The following is a 16,173-nucleotide window of genomic DNA, read 5'->3' as shown; positions in this document are numbered from 1 at the left end:
AATACTGAGAAGAATGGATTCCATTGCTCTTATTCACGTTGAGTTGCAGTCAGTGGAACTAATTGTTGAATAAGGTATGCTCAGCGTGAGGGTGGGTGTTGGAATCCAGCCCAGATGGAAATAGCTGTTAAACTACTGCTGTATTTGAGAGCAGCCGCCCCAAACAGACAAATCCAGCATGTTGCTAAAAGCATTTCAAACCATTCTTGTGGCACAGTGCAGTATTTTTGCTGGAGAATACAGGAGATGTTTTAAAGTGATTTTTAAGTCATTGCACTAGAAAGGTGGAGAAAGCATCAGTGCTGTAATCATCTGTCATGTTGCAACACTAACAGAAATTAAGTGGTCTCACAGCTTTACAGAAATGGGTTCTTAACTGCAGCTGTGTAAGGGAGTCACAAAGCACTTACTGAAAGTGTTTCATTGTGCTTTCTTGTCACCTTAGTACAGTCTTCTAGCATTTATTTTCATTCTGTGGTCTACTGCTTTCATCTTTAAATTCATCCATGCAACTTTCTTGATCACAGCTAAGTACTGGTGTCATTTCATAGACGCATGTAAAATCTCTTGGAAAGTACTGTCACACTTGTAATATAAAATGAGGAATACAGTGTAAACGCAAAGTACCATTTTTTATTATGGAACTGAATTTATTTTCAAGCATCGTAGGAACATTGTCTGCAATGTTACATAAGAGTAAGAATCTTTCAAGGAAGCAAACCCCAATTGCATAAAAATGTGTTATATAACAGAAAAAACCCAATGCACAACCTAGCTGCAGGCAGCTGAGCTAGCCAGCTGCTCTTCCTAGGTGACCCTTGGTAGCCAGTATAGAGAAAGAGAGGCACTCGTGTAGGAGGTGAATGGAAGGAATTTAGAATCACAGAATGTCCAGGGTTGGTAAAGACCCACAGGGATCATTGAGTCCAACTCCTGACTCCACACAGGACAATGTAAGAGTTAAACCACGTGCCTAAGATCATTGGTCTTATTCCTGCCGTATAGGAAGTGTTTGCATCCTTCATCTTGGAGAAGTATACAACAAAAGAAACAGCTGGGTTATAAGTGAATGAATTGAACTACTTATTTTAACTGCTACTATGATAGAAATAAGCAACAAAAGCCTTGTTTTAAAGCAAGTCTTTTAAAAAATTCATTACATTGTGTTAGTATACTGATACAAAATTTCTAATATAAAATATCTGATATTATAAAACTAAACCTTTGGGTTTTCTCCCATATAGACACTTCTTCTTACTAAAGTTCTTTTTGTTTTCAATAAAAGTTGTATATATTGCTAAAATAATTTGCTTTAGCTAATCCTACCGTTTAAGACAGAAGAGGCCTAGAAGCTTTTGGTTTCTAGGAAGAATTGCATAGATAAAAATGCATTGAATTCTGTCAGCTTTGGTAACTAGCAACCTTGCTCGCATTTAAAGAAGACAATGGAATGGGCTGGATTTTGAGCTGTGGCTCTAATGAGGATGAAGGACAGGGTGCAAAGAGGGAGAAGTGATAAAGCATCGTGTCTCCCAAGTTCCAGTCTCCAGGCCAGCCTCCTCTGTACAGGTCTGCCTTCAGAGCTGGAGCACAGTCATAACAGCCACAGCATTAAAGTACCTCCCTCCCCTGTTTCATTTTTGCTCCTATCCCATCATTATTACACTGTGGCAGCGTGGCAGTGCAGTGTATGGTTGCATATATTGGCCCTATGCTGTTCCCATGCTGGGAAAATTCTTTCTGTGGTCGCTTCAGACCCTCTGAAGCTCCTGCACACTGCTGGAGAGGCGGACAGGGGCTGCACTGCTGACTAGACTCTGGCTCTATGCTTGTTCTGAACTCTTTCTGCAACCGGTCCATAAAGTAATCCCCAAGACTATTTCTGCCATCTTGGGAACAATCAAGCCTGCGAGCATTGGTCAGGAGATCTCCCATCATCTTGATCTTCCGTATTTTGGGCTCGATAAACTGTTTCTTGATGGTGCTTGCGCTATGAGGGTCTGCATTTTCAATGCTTAGGGCATAAAGCTCTTCAAAGTACCGTGTCAGAGTTTTCCACTGCACCATAGCTAGTTCCAGAGCTTTCATCAGACCGACAGCATAGTCACAGTTTGGTTTCTGGAAACAAAGACAGAATACGTTTATTCAGTTTATTCAGAAGAATAGCTCATCTGACCGTATTTACTATTTTCCTGCAGCTTCCTCTAAAGAAATCACATTAAGATTTGAAACTCCTAGTCTGGAGCATTTCGTTTAGGATTTTATAACTCCTAGAAAATTATACCTGGAAATCTAAGGGGATGAATGCAGAGATCTGAAGTACCAACAATATAATGCAAACAATCAGTACTGATCATTGCAAATACTCGAAAGCTCGTTGCTTGCTACATACCTGGATGGTTTTAGAACAGTAATGGCCCCCTCTTTCTTGCTGATACTTCATCAAAGCCTCTGCGGCTTTTCTCTCTTCCAGAGCTTGATGCAGGAAGAACTTTGAAACGTTTGGTAGAGCCACATGTGACTGATCAAAATATTCACCCTAAAAAACCAAACCAAAGAAAAACAAAACAACACCCAGAATGTTAAGATTCGCTAGAAGCATGGCTTTGTGACAATCAAGGAGGCTTTTCCATTGCAGCTTTATTGACCAGTACAATCACATCGAAGATCTTCATGTAAATCCTTCTGGCTTTTAATTGGACATGGTTTAGTGGGAGCTATTGGTAATAGGTGAACAATTGGACTGGATGATCTTTTAGGTCTTTTCCAACCTTGGTGATTCTACGATTCTAGTAGAACTGATATAGTACCATTGTCTTTCTCCAGTACTGCTGTTCTTTCTTGTTAAAAAGGATCCTTGGAATACAAATAATTTTTAAGGCATAGTCCCAGAACAGGGAACATAGGTGAAAAATGAGCTTTCAAAGCTATTAAGATGAGGCAAATGCAAAAGACAACAAGCACAGTTTTGCATTTTCACCTAGTTCCAACCCCCCCACCAGCTCAGGCTGCCCAGGGCCCCATCCAACCTGGCCTTGAGCCCCTCCAGGGATGGGGCACCTGTGGCTTCTCTGGGCAGCCTGTGCCAGGCCATCACCACTTTCTAAGTTTCTTTCTAACCTAATTTTCCCCTCTTTTAGTTTAAAGCCTCCACCTCAGCCTTTCTTCATAGGAAGCGTGCCTCAGTGGAACTAAGGGAGCTACAACCTCGTGATCTGCTAATCCCCTAAGTACGCATATACAGCACAGCATAGCTTTTGCCTCTGGGATGTGCACTGGACTGAAGCTCTGCTGTATACTTATAGCCTAGGAAGGACAGAAGGAAGCTGGATGGAGCCCTGGGCAGCCCGATCTGGCAGGGGGCAGCCCTGCCCATGGCAAAGGGTTGTGAGGTTACTTCCAACTAAGCCGTTCTGCACTTGTATAATTCCATAGGCTTTCCTGCTTCTTACTGTCCTGCTCACTTTGATCTGTTGCTCTGTGTAAACATGAAGTAAATGCTTCCTCTGTGTTGCTTTTATTATTTAGAAGAATTTGCAGAAAATTGACGCGCACAAGACGGTGTTTATTACTGTGATAACCAACTTGTGCATGACAGTAAAGCATTCGAGAGCAGGGCCATGCTGAAATGTCGTATTAACAACATTCATTGCGATACGTGCAGGATGCTTTTCCTGCGCTTACTTTCACCTTGCCGTTCACAGAAGCGCTGAGATTCCACGTTTTGCAGCCACGGAGGGAAAGTTACCACACCTGCTTAACTGCTAAGGTAAATCTTTTATATACGTTATTAAGTACTTTTAAGATGTTCACGCTTTTAAGTTTCATTTGCCCACCGTCCGTTCCTAACTGAGCAGCACCCACCCCGAGCCCCTACGAGCCACCAGCATCACCCACCGCCATGCCCCGCGCCCCCGGCCCTCCCGCTGCCTTACCAGCGCCTGCAGGCTGTAGGCGAGCTCCAGCAGGGCGCCGGTCACCCCGCACAGGCCCTCCTCCACGGCGGCCGGGAAACTCTGCCTCACGCGGCTGCTAGGCAGCGGGCGGTGGGCCGGGCAGGCGGGCAGCGTGACGCGAGGCCGCTTAGAGCGCGGCTCGGCCATGGCCGGTGCCGCCATGGGGCAGCCGCTCCGCCTCGCCGCAACGCCTGATATAGCGGCGGGCACCTGGGCCGCACCTCGCCTCCGCCCGCCTCCCGCCCGACCGGGGGAGGAGGGAGCCGCGGCGCCGCCATTTCCTGAGTGCCCATGGGCGGATCGACTCGAGCCCGGCGGGCCTCGGCCGCTCCGCCTGCTGCTGGCGGCGGGGTCACGTCAGGTGTCTTAGTGGCACTGCTCGGTGTGCACGGTGGCTGCTAAAGTCGGGCTCCTGGCTCCGTCAGCCGCCATGTCACGTAGGTGCAGCTCCGCCTGCTGTTCTTTGAGCGCTTGCCTTCAATGCATAGAAGTCGCTGGAGTGGAAATGTGGCTGATGTGATGGGATAATTTTCTGTTCAGTGACCTTCTGCTGAGTCAGCTCAGCCCTGCGTGCTGCTCTGTGCCGTATATTTTAGCAGATCGCTCTGCTCCCCCACAGACATGTTCCTGAGGACTAAGGGGAGCGTTGTTAGCCTGTTGCACGCTGTAATTGTGATCGGATCTGACTGCCCATCACCAGAGAGCTGGTGCAATGGGGGTGAGAGAGCTGCTGGGCAGAAACCTGCTTATTTCCACTTGGGTGCCTCATTCTTTTGCTGTATTCTGCCCTCATTGTTTAATGCAACTTATCATGTTTTAATGTTTAGAATGGTTTGGGTTGGTGGGGATCCTAAAGCCCACCCAGCCCCAACCCCTGCTGTGTGCAGTGCTGATTTCTATCACATAGATTGGCTGCCTAGGGCCCCATCCAGCCTGACCTTGAGCCCCTCCAGGGATGGGGCACCTACAGCTTCTCTGGGCAGCTGTGCCAGGACCTCATCACCCTCTGAATAAAGAGGGCCACGAAAATGATCCAAGGGATGGAACACATCTATGATGTTCCCTATGAGGACAGGCTGAGAGAGCTTGAGCTGTTTGGCCTGGAGAAGAGAAGGCTCTGGGGAGACCTGAGAGCAGCCTTTCAGAATCTAGAGGAGGTCTATAAGAAAGAAGAGGAATAAACTCTTTAGCAGCACCTGTTGTGATAGGATGAGAGGAAATGGTTTCAAAGCTAAAAGAGGAGATTTAGACTGGATGTAAGGAAACAGGGTTTTTTCACAATTAGGGTATTGAGGCACTGGAATAGGTTGTCCCAAGAGTTGTTGGATGCCCTGCCCCTGGAGACACTGAAGGTCAGGCTGGATGGGGCTCTGAGCACCTGATGTAAGCTGTAGGTGTCCCTGTTCATTCTGTTCATTGCAGGGGAGTTGGACTAGATGGCCTTTAAGGGTCCATTCCAACTCACGTTTCTATGATTCTATAATATGAAGTGTGAAATCAAAATAGAAAGCCAGCTAGTATCTCTGGAGAAACTTACAGTTTATTTTGTTTGGTGGGTCTTTACGTTCAATTTCTGAGCATAAAAGACTTGATCACATGCTTTCTTTTGGAAGTTCATGTCTTAGTTATCGCATGGCAGTATATGAAGCATGAGCCTGATCTGACTCACTCCAGATTTCCTTAATTCTAGATATTCCTTAACTCCTTTTTTTGTTTGTTTGTTTGTTGTTTTTGTTTGTTTTGTTTTGTTTTGTTTTTTTCCCATGAGAACACCATTCAGTTTGTTTTCCATTCTGCCTCATAGAACTAAAGGAAACACATGCCATTTCTACTGCAATTATATTTATTATGGAGAAAATCCATACAAAGTAACGCAGGGGTTCTTGCTACACAGGGTGAGGCGTGTCACACGCTGATAGTATCTGCACTGTGGACTGTACCATCTGTTCCAAAAACATGTGATCAAATCTTGGTTTTTAAGTAATTTTGTATCCTAGGAGACAAACGCTTTGTTCAGTTTCTTAGTTGTTAGTTACAACATTGCAGCATGGCCTGGAGTAAGGGCAACTGTCTGCTGTCAGGTGGGGGCTTTTAACTGCACTAACTGGTCAACTGCACTAACCTGAGGGGAAAGCTTTAGGAATCTCTTCCAAACTCTATGCTTTAGAAAAGTTATTAGTCACTTGGATAACAGTGTCCTCATATGACTTAAATCAGTGAATCAGGTTCAGAACTTTATTCCCACATGTCCTGGAGTATAAAGGTGCCATACTAGATTCCTGAATGAACAGACACCAATGGTGTGGTGGGGCTGGATGCTGAGGGAGAGGAAGAGCAGATAGTTCTGTGCAAGCCATTGAACACAAGGGTTCTGTAAACAGGATTGGTGACAAGATTAGCCCTCCTTATTCCCATAATCCAGCATTATTTAAATGTGTAAGGTTAGGCACATGCCTCAGTTTATTTCTATGGTTTGGGATGATTTTAAAGTGATCAAAGTGGTATGCCAGAGTGGGAGCCCAGGCAACCACAGCATGGTATGAGGAGTGCAGTTCACGTTCCAGAGAAAGAAGCTCTTGTACAACACACCTCTCCTGTGTATTTGTTGGCTGAGTGTAACAGAGAGGACGGAGTTATTGTCAAAGGGCTTCAGAAGTCGTCTGAAAATGTTTTTTCTGCTGAGAGTGCTTTGCAAATATTTAATTGAATCTGGCTGCTTTCTGCCTTGATTCTCTGTCATTTAAAGCTGTGTTTTGTTGTCTGGAGATCACATTGTCTGTTCTGTAACCACAGGTAACAAAAATTGTGGCTGTTGCTTCTGTCCAGCCACCATCTGTTAGCTGCTTTCTAGCTGTGTGCTTTGTAAGTGATCTATCAAATGCTACCAGATATTTTTCATATGTGATCATTCAGTGGCCATCAATAGCAGTAATGAAGACTGAAGGCTACATGAGGAAAGAGCTGTAAATAAATGTATTATATGTATGCCTGTAAATTAGCCTTCTCCATTCACGATTTTATTTCATAATTAAGTGAAACCTAAGCTCTCTGGCAGGAAATGGAGAATGATTCATATGAGCACCCGTGAATTCACAATCTCTTCTATTGGACGTGAAGTCACTTTACCCATTTATCCATATGCTTTGCTATGCTCAACAGGTGCTTCATTTCACTGTTTTGTCTTATCCCACTCTGTTTTATTTCCCGCTTTCCATGGAAGAAAAGCCAGCAAGACTTCTGTGTTATTTCTTTGCTTTTTTTGTTCTGTGTGACTCATAGAGTTAAAAAAGCAGCCTGAAACCTGGGCTTTCTTAAAACCGGTCTTACAGTCATTAGCAAAATGTGGGGTGGCCCTGGGATGATTGTAGCCCTGTGGCTGTGAGGTGGTTATTCTGAGATATATTTTCTCTTTCTGTGTCTCTGAGCGAATATAAAGTGCTCAGGAAGGCCCGCTTTGCTGCAGTGCTGTGAAATCAGTATGCTTTAGTGATACAAGATAAGAGCTTCTCAAAAGTACAAGCTAGAATGTAGTTCCTCTGAAGTGACTGTCTTGTCCTTGATGTCAAACAGAGCAGACAGGAGCCTATTTTGGGGGCTTGTATGTACTGAACATCACTGTGTGACTGTGCAGCACCTGCTATTTATGTATTCCATTTACTAAAGCCAGGTATCACACTGAAATCCTGTATGCAAATACTTGGATTCATTTTGAAGTCATTTTTGAAGTGAATTTTTCTGGAGCTTGCCTCAAATACTCCAAAGCTTTGTTTTCCATTGCTTTCTTTTTCTAGAGAGTTAGAGCTCTGTTTTCTTCTGTTCACTGATATTTTTGCATATGCAAACCACCAATTATTGCAGTGCTAGAAGCCAGCTGAGGTGCATGAGAATTTGGCTGATCCCTCTTTCTTCTTTTGCAGTGAAGTTCTTTCTTAAAGAACTTTCAAATTCTGGATAATTGAAACCACTGTGTTATTTAGAGAAATCTTCGAAACTTTGCTGATTAAAATCTGTCCTTATCTTTAACTTTGTGTATCAGAGCAGGTCTAGAAGGGCTTCTTAATTCATGCTGCTTCCTCTTTGCAGTATCTAAATCAGGCTCTCTGTAATTAATGCTGTCTTTTCCCTTCCTGCAGAATAGTTCACTTTGGGTGGCTTGGGGTGAAGATGAGACAGCCTTAGCTTGTGTCTGGCAGGCTGAGCACAGGCCATGTTGGAACCTCTGTGACTGTGCATGCTCATAGGCTCCTTCATGCTGGCTTCTCTGGTAAAACTGCACCGCAGACACTACAAACTTGTGACTACCAGCCCTATAGCTCCATTTTCTCTTAAGCACATGTGGCTCTTTCCAAAGTATTGTTACATTTTGGCAATTTACCTACACCAAGTTTCATCCCCAGTCCCTCCTCCTCTGAGATACTGCAATTGTTATTTCAAGTTATATTTTAAAGAAGCACTGGACGGCAAACTTGAGGCTGGTCAGTGCGATCTGTCCATGGTACATTGTAATTCCAGTCACTTATTGGAGGTTGGAGCTACTGGGTCTTACAGCTGGAGCAAGTATAAAGGGATTCTCAGGAATTTCTGAAAACATGTGGTGTGCCCCAGGCAATGCATTACATAAGGGGTCTGTGCAATCCCAACTGCCTGGAGTCTCTCACGGTTTGTATTCCTTGCCCTTCTTGTTCTGCCTTCCTTTCCACAAATATGAATAAGAATCTGTGCTTGTTTTCGGACAAATGAGAAAATAAGACTTGACGTTTTGGAAAAGGCACTGCCCTTTTCTGGTACAGTTTGTGCCACTGAAGTCAGTGGCTGCAGGTTATGCCTTCCAGGCAGTGTGAACTCTGGTAGGTGCGCTCTGTGCTCAGCAGCCCTTGAAAGAGCATCAGACATCTTTGAGATGAGCATGAGCAGATGCACTCTGTACTTGTTCACAATGTTGGAGGCTGCAGTAGTATTTGTCAGTAGTAAACAGAATCTTCTGATGGAAGTCCAGGAACTTTTTATTGTCTTGCTGCTCTATGTCACTGACAATCAGTGTTCGTAGAGTCCCCTGCTGGTACCAGGAGCACCTGCTTCCAAAATGCAGGTACTTCAGGGAGTTGAATGGTTTGACTGATGCCCGTTACTGCTTGGCTAAAGAGGGAAGGCACTGAGGCTGCAGCTGTGGTGAGGAGTGTGCAAGATGTTGCAGATTAAGGGGAAATGATTCCAAATGTTTTAGGTTTTGAATTCACCAAAAAGTTGAGAGCGAGCTATATTCACAGTTTTTATTTGAGGAAGAACCCTTTCAAAGTTTATAAGAAGTTGAGCAAAAAATAATTACAGTGTTTTGGGTTTTTTTTGAAGCTTTAAAGTGTACGTTCATCAGGTAAATGTATTAAATTTGGGATTCATATGGATGTGTATGAGAGCAGCCCTGTGGAGAGAGACCGGGGGGTCTTGATAGACAGAAAGCTGGATGTGAGCTAGCACTGCACTCATGCAGCCCAGAAGGCCAACTGTATCGTGGGCCGCATCAATGAAGGTGTGGTAGCAGGTAGAGGGGGAGGATCGTCCCCCTCTGTTCTGCCCTTGTGAGGCCCCGTCTGGAATACCACATCCAGACCTGGAGCCCCCAGCACAAGGAAGATGTGGAGCTGTTGGGAGTGAGTCCAGAAGAGTGCCACGAAGGTGATCAAAGCTGAAGCACCTCTGCTATGAAGAAAGGTTGAGTTGAGGGCTTGTTTAGCTTGGAGAAGAGAATGCTCTGAGAGCACCTCATTATGCCTTCCAGTACATGAAGGAAGCATACAAGCAGAAAGGGGACCAACTTTTTACATGGTCTGCTAGTGACAGGGCAAGGTGAAATGGCTTAAAAGCAAAAGAGGTGAGATTTAGGTTAGACATTAAGAATAATTTTTTTAATCAGCTGGTTAGGCCCTGGTGCGGATACCCCATCACTAGAGGTGTACAAGGCCAGGCTGGAGGGGGCCCTGGGCAGCCTGAGCTGGTGGGGGGCAGCCCTGCCCACGGCAATGGATTTGGAACTAGATGATCTTTAAGATCCCTTCCAACCCAAACCATTCTATGATTCTATGATTTTCTGGTTTAATGGAGGTGAGTCAGAAAAAGCAGAAGTGAATAACTTCCTTCAAACATCACAGATCTTAAAGACTATGCTAAACTCCAGTGAAGTGAAGGTGCAGATTGTTAGGATGTCCATTTCCCTATCATGTTCTGCTCGATTTTAATGATTTTCAATATATTATAAGGTTCTTACAGTGGTAGCTGTTAGATTGTTGTCTGTTCGTGTCAAGCCTTTCTGTGCCAGCTCAGACAGATTGATTTTTATTTCATTATCTTTGTGCAGAGGATCCACTGATTTGGGCGTTAGCCTGATTTCCTCATAATTATGAGGTATAACATAGGGTGGATCTGGCTTGTATCACTTAAGGCAGCCAGCGACATTAACTGGTGCTCTTGGAAAGTTACTCTGGTCTGTAGGACTCTGTGGCATTGCCTGCAGTGATGCAGTGAAGGGCTTTCCTTCTTGATTTTTAAAGCACTATCTCCTATTGCTATCATTTGTATAATTCAGAAATTACTGTGCTGAGCATTTAATGCTCTCACAGAATGGTTCGTTCTCTTCTTGAAATTATACACACCAAGCACCTGCCTGAGGCAAAGACAAAAAACCTTAGCTTTGATACTCCAAAATGGGCTGCATAAATCCTGTGCAGCTGGTCTGTGTGAAATGTGCCCAGTGACAGCACGTCGCAGAGAGGATTCCAAGCTTTAGGGAAAGCTCTGGGTCTCTTGGATGCTGGGAGGGTCTCACTGCTTGTGCTGTGCAGGGCAGTGACAGAGCGGTATCAGACTGCTCAGCATTAAGTGTGTGGTCACTATGTGGCTCCCTCAGACATATGTGTGGGCAAAACAGATGCATAACTGGGCCACATTGCCTTCTTTTGTATATTTAGATATGCTTTGATATTTTCCAACTTTGGAGCTGTGGTTAAAGCCTCAAAGGGAATTCAGGAGTCCACAGCAGCTGAGCCTGTGTTCCTAGCACAGGGCGTTCCTGTGCTGTGCTGTGAATGTGGTAAGCAAATGGTGTCCGTGATCCTGAACTGCAGTGTTTGTCAAGGAAAATTCTCTGAGTCTTGTTTAAATGTTAAAGCCAACACAGTAGCACTGACACTTGTGTGTATTTGTAGTGAGGTCAATAACTGTGATGGATTTTAGACTGTTGTTTTTTTTTTCTGCCTGTGCCATTCTGGCTACCAGCTCTGCTCCTTGAAGTGACTCTGCTTTGCTTCTTTCTGTAATATAACCCATCTGGGACATGGTCCCAAGTGGAAAGTGACTCAAAAACTAATCAAACCTCAGAAGGTCACAAATGAAAAGAGGTGCAGTTCAGGGAAATACATGTTAGAATACAAAGTTAGGGAAGTTGTGACCGGTGAATATGAGCAGCTTGTAGCAAGGTCATGTTTTCCCCTAACACTGCTTTGTGAGCACTTTGGAAAGCCTACTTTTGCTCATGTTTTATGGGCAGAGTGCTCCTGGCAGTGTGCTGCAGGGCCACTTGTGCGAGTCTTGCTCTGTGCTCAGGCTGGAGAGAGCCCCTCAATTCTCCTGAAACAGGCACTAGGGTCACTGCCAGGACTGAGACTAGATGTGTGGAACTGTTGTATAGAGCTTGGCATGGCAGCACTCAGGAAGGAGAAATCTTGGAGGCTTTCATTAGTCCAAACCAATCAGTAAGATGCTGAGAGGATAAAAAGAGAATTGTACAGATTGCAGCAAAACGAGATAAAAAGGAAATTTTCCTTGGAACCAGCTGAGCTGGTAGCTGCTTCTGGCAGGGTTTCCTGCACACTTCCCAGATCATTTTATCATGGCCATTGATTGGAATAATGCACTGGGCTACATGGACCACTGGCCAGATCAAGTACATGGCCATTCTTGTGATGCCTGGGCCAACAGACATCTCTTAAGGGGCTCTGAGTGGTTTTGTCTGATGTGTCCCAGAATGGGATCATCCATGTTTCTTTGAAAGGATGCTTGTGGTCTAGAATCTGGGATGCAAACAGGGCTGAGGGACACATCTTGTGAGGCAGCAGTAAGGCCATGGTATGTGGGCAGAGGGAGGGTAGTGAAGTTTGCCGTGTGTAGCTTTTGACTTGTAGCTGTCTGCTTTGAAGCAGGAGACAGGAAGATTTATTTTCCTTTTTAAAAGAAGATCGGTGTGCAGCAAAGATAGGTGAGAAGTTCTAAGGAAAACTAAACAGAGAAGAGAAGCAGCACTAACTGGCAGAGTGGGCCAAACCTTTCACTGTTGTAGATGGGCATTACTCATACAACTTCAAGAGAGTACATGATTGAACTGAGCATGTACCAGCTGAGAGCCTGGCCCATAATGTTCTTTATAAAGGTCTGATTCCTCCCCAAATAGTTTTTCCTTCTCTCTTCAAAGAGGCACCTGTTGTTGGAGGAGCTGGTGATGATACTGGATTAGTGCACATGCAGTCAGCCCACTTGGCCTAGGCCCTTTGGACCCAAAATGAACTCCAGCTGCTGTTACCCAGAGCAGGTGCTTCATCCAGCCTGAGCAGCTGTTTGAATGCACGCTGTTGTGGCCAATAGGCGGGGTGAGTCCTCTGAACTACCAGGGGAAGAGCTGGTCAGCAGGAGGGAAGGGAAGGGCACTGCACCACAGAGTTGTGTTTCTTATACCCAGCATTTAGCAGGGAGACAGTGTTCTAGTGTAGCATGGTGGAAATGGGAAACAGTGGCTGGTATTTTGCATGCAACAAGCCCACATGACCCAGTGATGGATGCTTGTTCCCAAAATGATGCTGAGACCTATAAAATACCAGCAGGAACCTGACAAATGCTGGATCCGTAAGATGCTGAATCTCTCTTGTCAGTTACGTGGCCTTGTGTGAGACATTCAGAGGGCTGCTGGCATCTAACAGTTACTTAGTGTTTTCAGCCACTGGTTCAAAGCTTTAAAGAGCTGCCTGGCAGAGGTGAGATAGGCACAGAGCAGCGTGCAGGATGATATCTGTGAGGTGTAACAGCTGAAACCAGCAGCAAGGGAAGATGACAAAAGCAGAGGGAAATGGGTTAAGATGCAGCCACAGAAGTGCAGGGGACTGTGCCAGGTCAGTGGAGGGTGAGGAGACATGGGCGTTCAGAGTTAGGGAAGGTTTGAAGGCAGCAGTCAGAATTTGAGGAAGGAGTATAGAAAGGTTACACCAAAAGCAGAGCAGTGGTAACCCAGGGAGGGCTACAGAGAAGGGATGAAGGTTTCTTCTTTCTACATTGCATATGGTTTCAGTCAGATCCCATCAGCCAGGCTTCTCATTCTGCATGCCTTTGCTAATTGCTCAAGCAAGCTCTCAGTGAACCTCCATATTTCATTTTTTCATTACAGTATGGCGCAAGCCCAGGAGAAAAACAAGAATATTGAGGCCTCTCTTTGTCAGGAAATGGGATTTCCGCAGATGCTCATTTGCAAATACTGTGCATGCTTCTAAGGCTTGGCATATGGCATTGCTAAATCCTGATTCAGGATGCAAGAATGTCTCGTGGCCCCTGCCATGTAAACTGTTGTCCGCCCAAGTTTGGAAGTCAGCCCTCAGTGATGGCACTAGACAAGTATGGGTGAAATGAGCAGCTTGGCTTCAGCACTGAGCAAGACTTGTTGAACACTGTAAGTACAGATTCACAGTTTGAATAGTATAATAATACATATATGTATAATAATATGACTTTTTCTGCAGCAGTGGTAAGAAGTTCAACAGCCCCTTTCTGCCATGCCAGGATTTGAAAGAGTAACAAAATATTTCATCACTTCACAGGGCTGGGTAAGCTTAGTAACTGTAATGCTCATATGGAATTACATTGTAAAACTTCAGATAGTCCGATACATTGATTTGAGATCCTCTGTGTGGTGGCAGGGAAATTACTGTCATTTTGTTTTACTTACTACTTGGATTAGTTAAATTATCCAGCTGACTTCAGTTGTTTGTTCTTTTTAACTAAAAACTGCTTGTCCTGATACAGACCTGTAGAGTTTCTTTCCCAGTGTAGTTCTTCCATCAGGTATTCCTCCTGTATGTATTGCTTCCACATTAAAATTAAAAGCTTAGAGAAATAATATCAGAAGCTAGCTCTTCTGAAGAGTAGCTTCTTCTAGTAGAAGCGCTACTTTCTACTCCTTTTAGTGTGGTAGATATGAAAAAAAACAAAAACAAAAACTCCCCACTAAAAAAAAACCCACACCAAAAGCCAGATATCTGCATTTCAATATGGCAGTACATATAATCTCACTTTCCAGAGATTGTTAACCGCTTACACATGGATAGAATTTTTTGGAGCACCTTCCTAATGCTGATTTAAATGAAATTAGCTTTGCAGATCCGAGCCATTACCAAAAGGATGTGTTGGAAAGCCTGGTGTGAGAAACAACAGAGTGAAGCATTTTAGATGTCTTAATTTATTAATTGCTGGATTAAGATGAAGGAAAAAGATTTTTAGCAGCCCTCTACATTTTGGACATCTGGAAGACGTCACATGAGGCCCATACTATGCTGTTGAGGAATTTGCAATTCCAGATCAAAAATACTGTAAGTAAGTGCCCTTTTACCATACAGCTGACAATTAGTTTGCTGCCAGTAAGAAAAACAATCATTAAGTGGTGAGTGAAAGTAGTATCAGAAATGGACCCTGACAGAGTGGCAACACACAGTTAGGCTGAGGGACATTCTTCACACCTGCTGTGGTGCATAACAGTAGCTGGCTGAGTTAACCCATGGCTCTACAAGCAGAGCATTGTGCTGTGACACAGCCTGGACAGCGATTGAATTACACACTGATTAGGTCTTGGGCTTCTCTCTATCAGTGTGGACAATGAAGAATCAGAGAAGTGGACATGAGAGCTTTAGCAGGCCTTGTGCTCTCGAAGGGAGGAGGATTAGTTTGTAAATGGTAAATTGTGTTGGGGCCAGCAGTCATAAAACTGAGCTCTGCCCTTCTGCTGCCTCAAAGGCACAGGCTTTGCAGAAAACCCCTTCTCCCCCCTGCTTCGACCGCCTGCTATGATTTGGGGAGGGGTGGACATGTAAACTCTGCTCCTCCTTTTCTCTGCCAAAGAAGGAAGGCGGCGCTGGTGCATTCAGATGAACTTCGCCCATCACTGTCTCTTGCTGTCTTCTGTTAGAAAGGGCATGGGATTAAACAAATCAGTCTTCTGCCATTTCTACATGGATGCAAAAGTTGTGCAGTTTACCTCTCATACTGAGGTGCTGCTGGCTTGTTTACTGCCTGGTGGTGGGTGTCCCTAAGAGCTGATTTAACCCAAAGTATGTCCTTTTACAGGAGGTCCACAACAGGTCCGAAGAGTTGGAAATATTGCATTCTTTCCCTCTTGTCATCTGCTCCCACGTGACTGCAGAGCCTGTGCTGTGCTCTCGTCTCACCCTGCAAATGCTCCTTGTGATGGAAGTAAGTACAGAGCTGGCACAGAAGACTTCACGTGTGATAACAATATTCTTTGGGTTTATTCTTGCTTTGATTCCACTGGGACTAGTTGCTCTACACCCAGGAACTAAAGGTGGCAAATCCTCTTACATCCTCTTCCAATTTTCAGTGGAAAGTCTATGCCACATCAACCACTTTGGTTTTTTGGAGAGGTTGAGTTTTATTGTTTTCAGAAAATTAGGTTAAACCCAAACAGGAGAAACAACTGCATCACATGTTGTAGTTGGGAGTGCAGAGCATTCGCATTCCATCTGATCTTGTGCTTCCAGTCCCTACACATACTAAATGTGACAGCTACTGGCACAAGTGTAGGCACAGAGATGGGCAGGAGTAGTTTGCAATGCCAGACATTTTCCCTTACAGACTTACCCAGTTTTCTAGAACCAAAGATTCCCCTATGGTAAAGCTGACATCTTAAAGCACTGTAGGAGGTAGAAAGATGTGACTGCACTTGACTGGGTACGTCTGTGATTCTGCAGCTAGCTTGAAGTTTGCCAGTAAATAATGAAGTAGCTGATAAATGAAAATAGGACTAATTAATCTGCAAGTACAAAAAAATAATTAAAAAAATCCCATCTTTTTTAAAAAATCCTTACCTTCCAAATAATCTGAAGGCATACTGACCCTGTATCATCACAGTGAAATTCAACAGGGCTGTTCCTACTAGTGGACTAAGAATACAGAT

The 16,173-nt window shown here is 44.5% G+C and overlaps 1 protein-coding gene and 1 long non-coding RNA gene across 2 annotated transcripts in view; one reads left to right on the top strand and one right to left on the bottom strand.

The window, feature by feature from the left end:
• The window catches only part of LOC140253516 (uncharacterized), a 19,569-nt gene extending 3,396 nt beyond the window's left edge, over positions 1-16,173 (top strand). The window contains exons 4-7 of the long non-coding RNA XR_011903873.1: positions 3,705-3,769; positions 13,381-13,659; positions 14,359-14,579; positions 15,327-16,173. This is a non-coding gene — a long non-coding RNA (uncharacterized lncRNA). The remainder of the gene's footprint in view (positions 1-3,704; positions 3,770-13,380; positions 13,660-14,358; positions 14,580-15,326) is intronic.
• On the bottom strand, positions 627-4,175 carry LOC140253515 (ferritin light chain-like). The gene is made up of 3 exons (XM_072339156.1): positions 3,936-4,175; positions 2,393-2,539; positions 627-2,118 (listed from the first exon to the last, which is right to left on the bottom strand). Exons 1-3 carry the CDS (start codon positions 4,116-4,118, stop codon positions 1,612-1,614), a joined length of 837 nt encoding a protein of 278 aa, XP_072195257.1. The 5' UTR covers positions 4,119-4,175; the 3' UTR covers positions 627-1,611.

Source organism: Excalfactoria chinensis, chromosome 5 (assembly GCF_039878825.1).
Source record: "Excalfactoria chinensis isolate bCotChi1 chromosome 5, bCotChi1.hap2, whole genome shotgun sequence".
NCBI classification, from domain to species: Eukaryota; Metazoa; Chordata; class Aves; order Galliformes; family Phasianidae; genus Excalfactoria; species Excalfactoria chinensis.
Note: the sequence above shows the minus strand (reverse complement) of the source record. Positions and strands in the feature narration are given on the sequence as shown.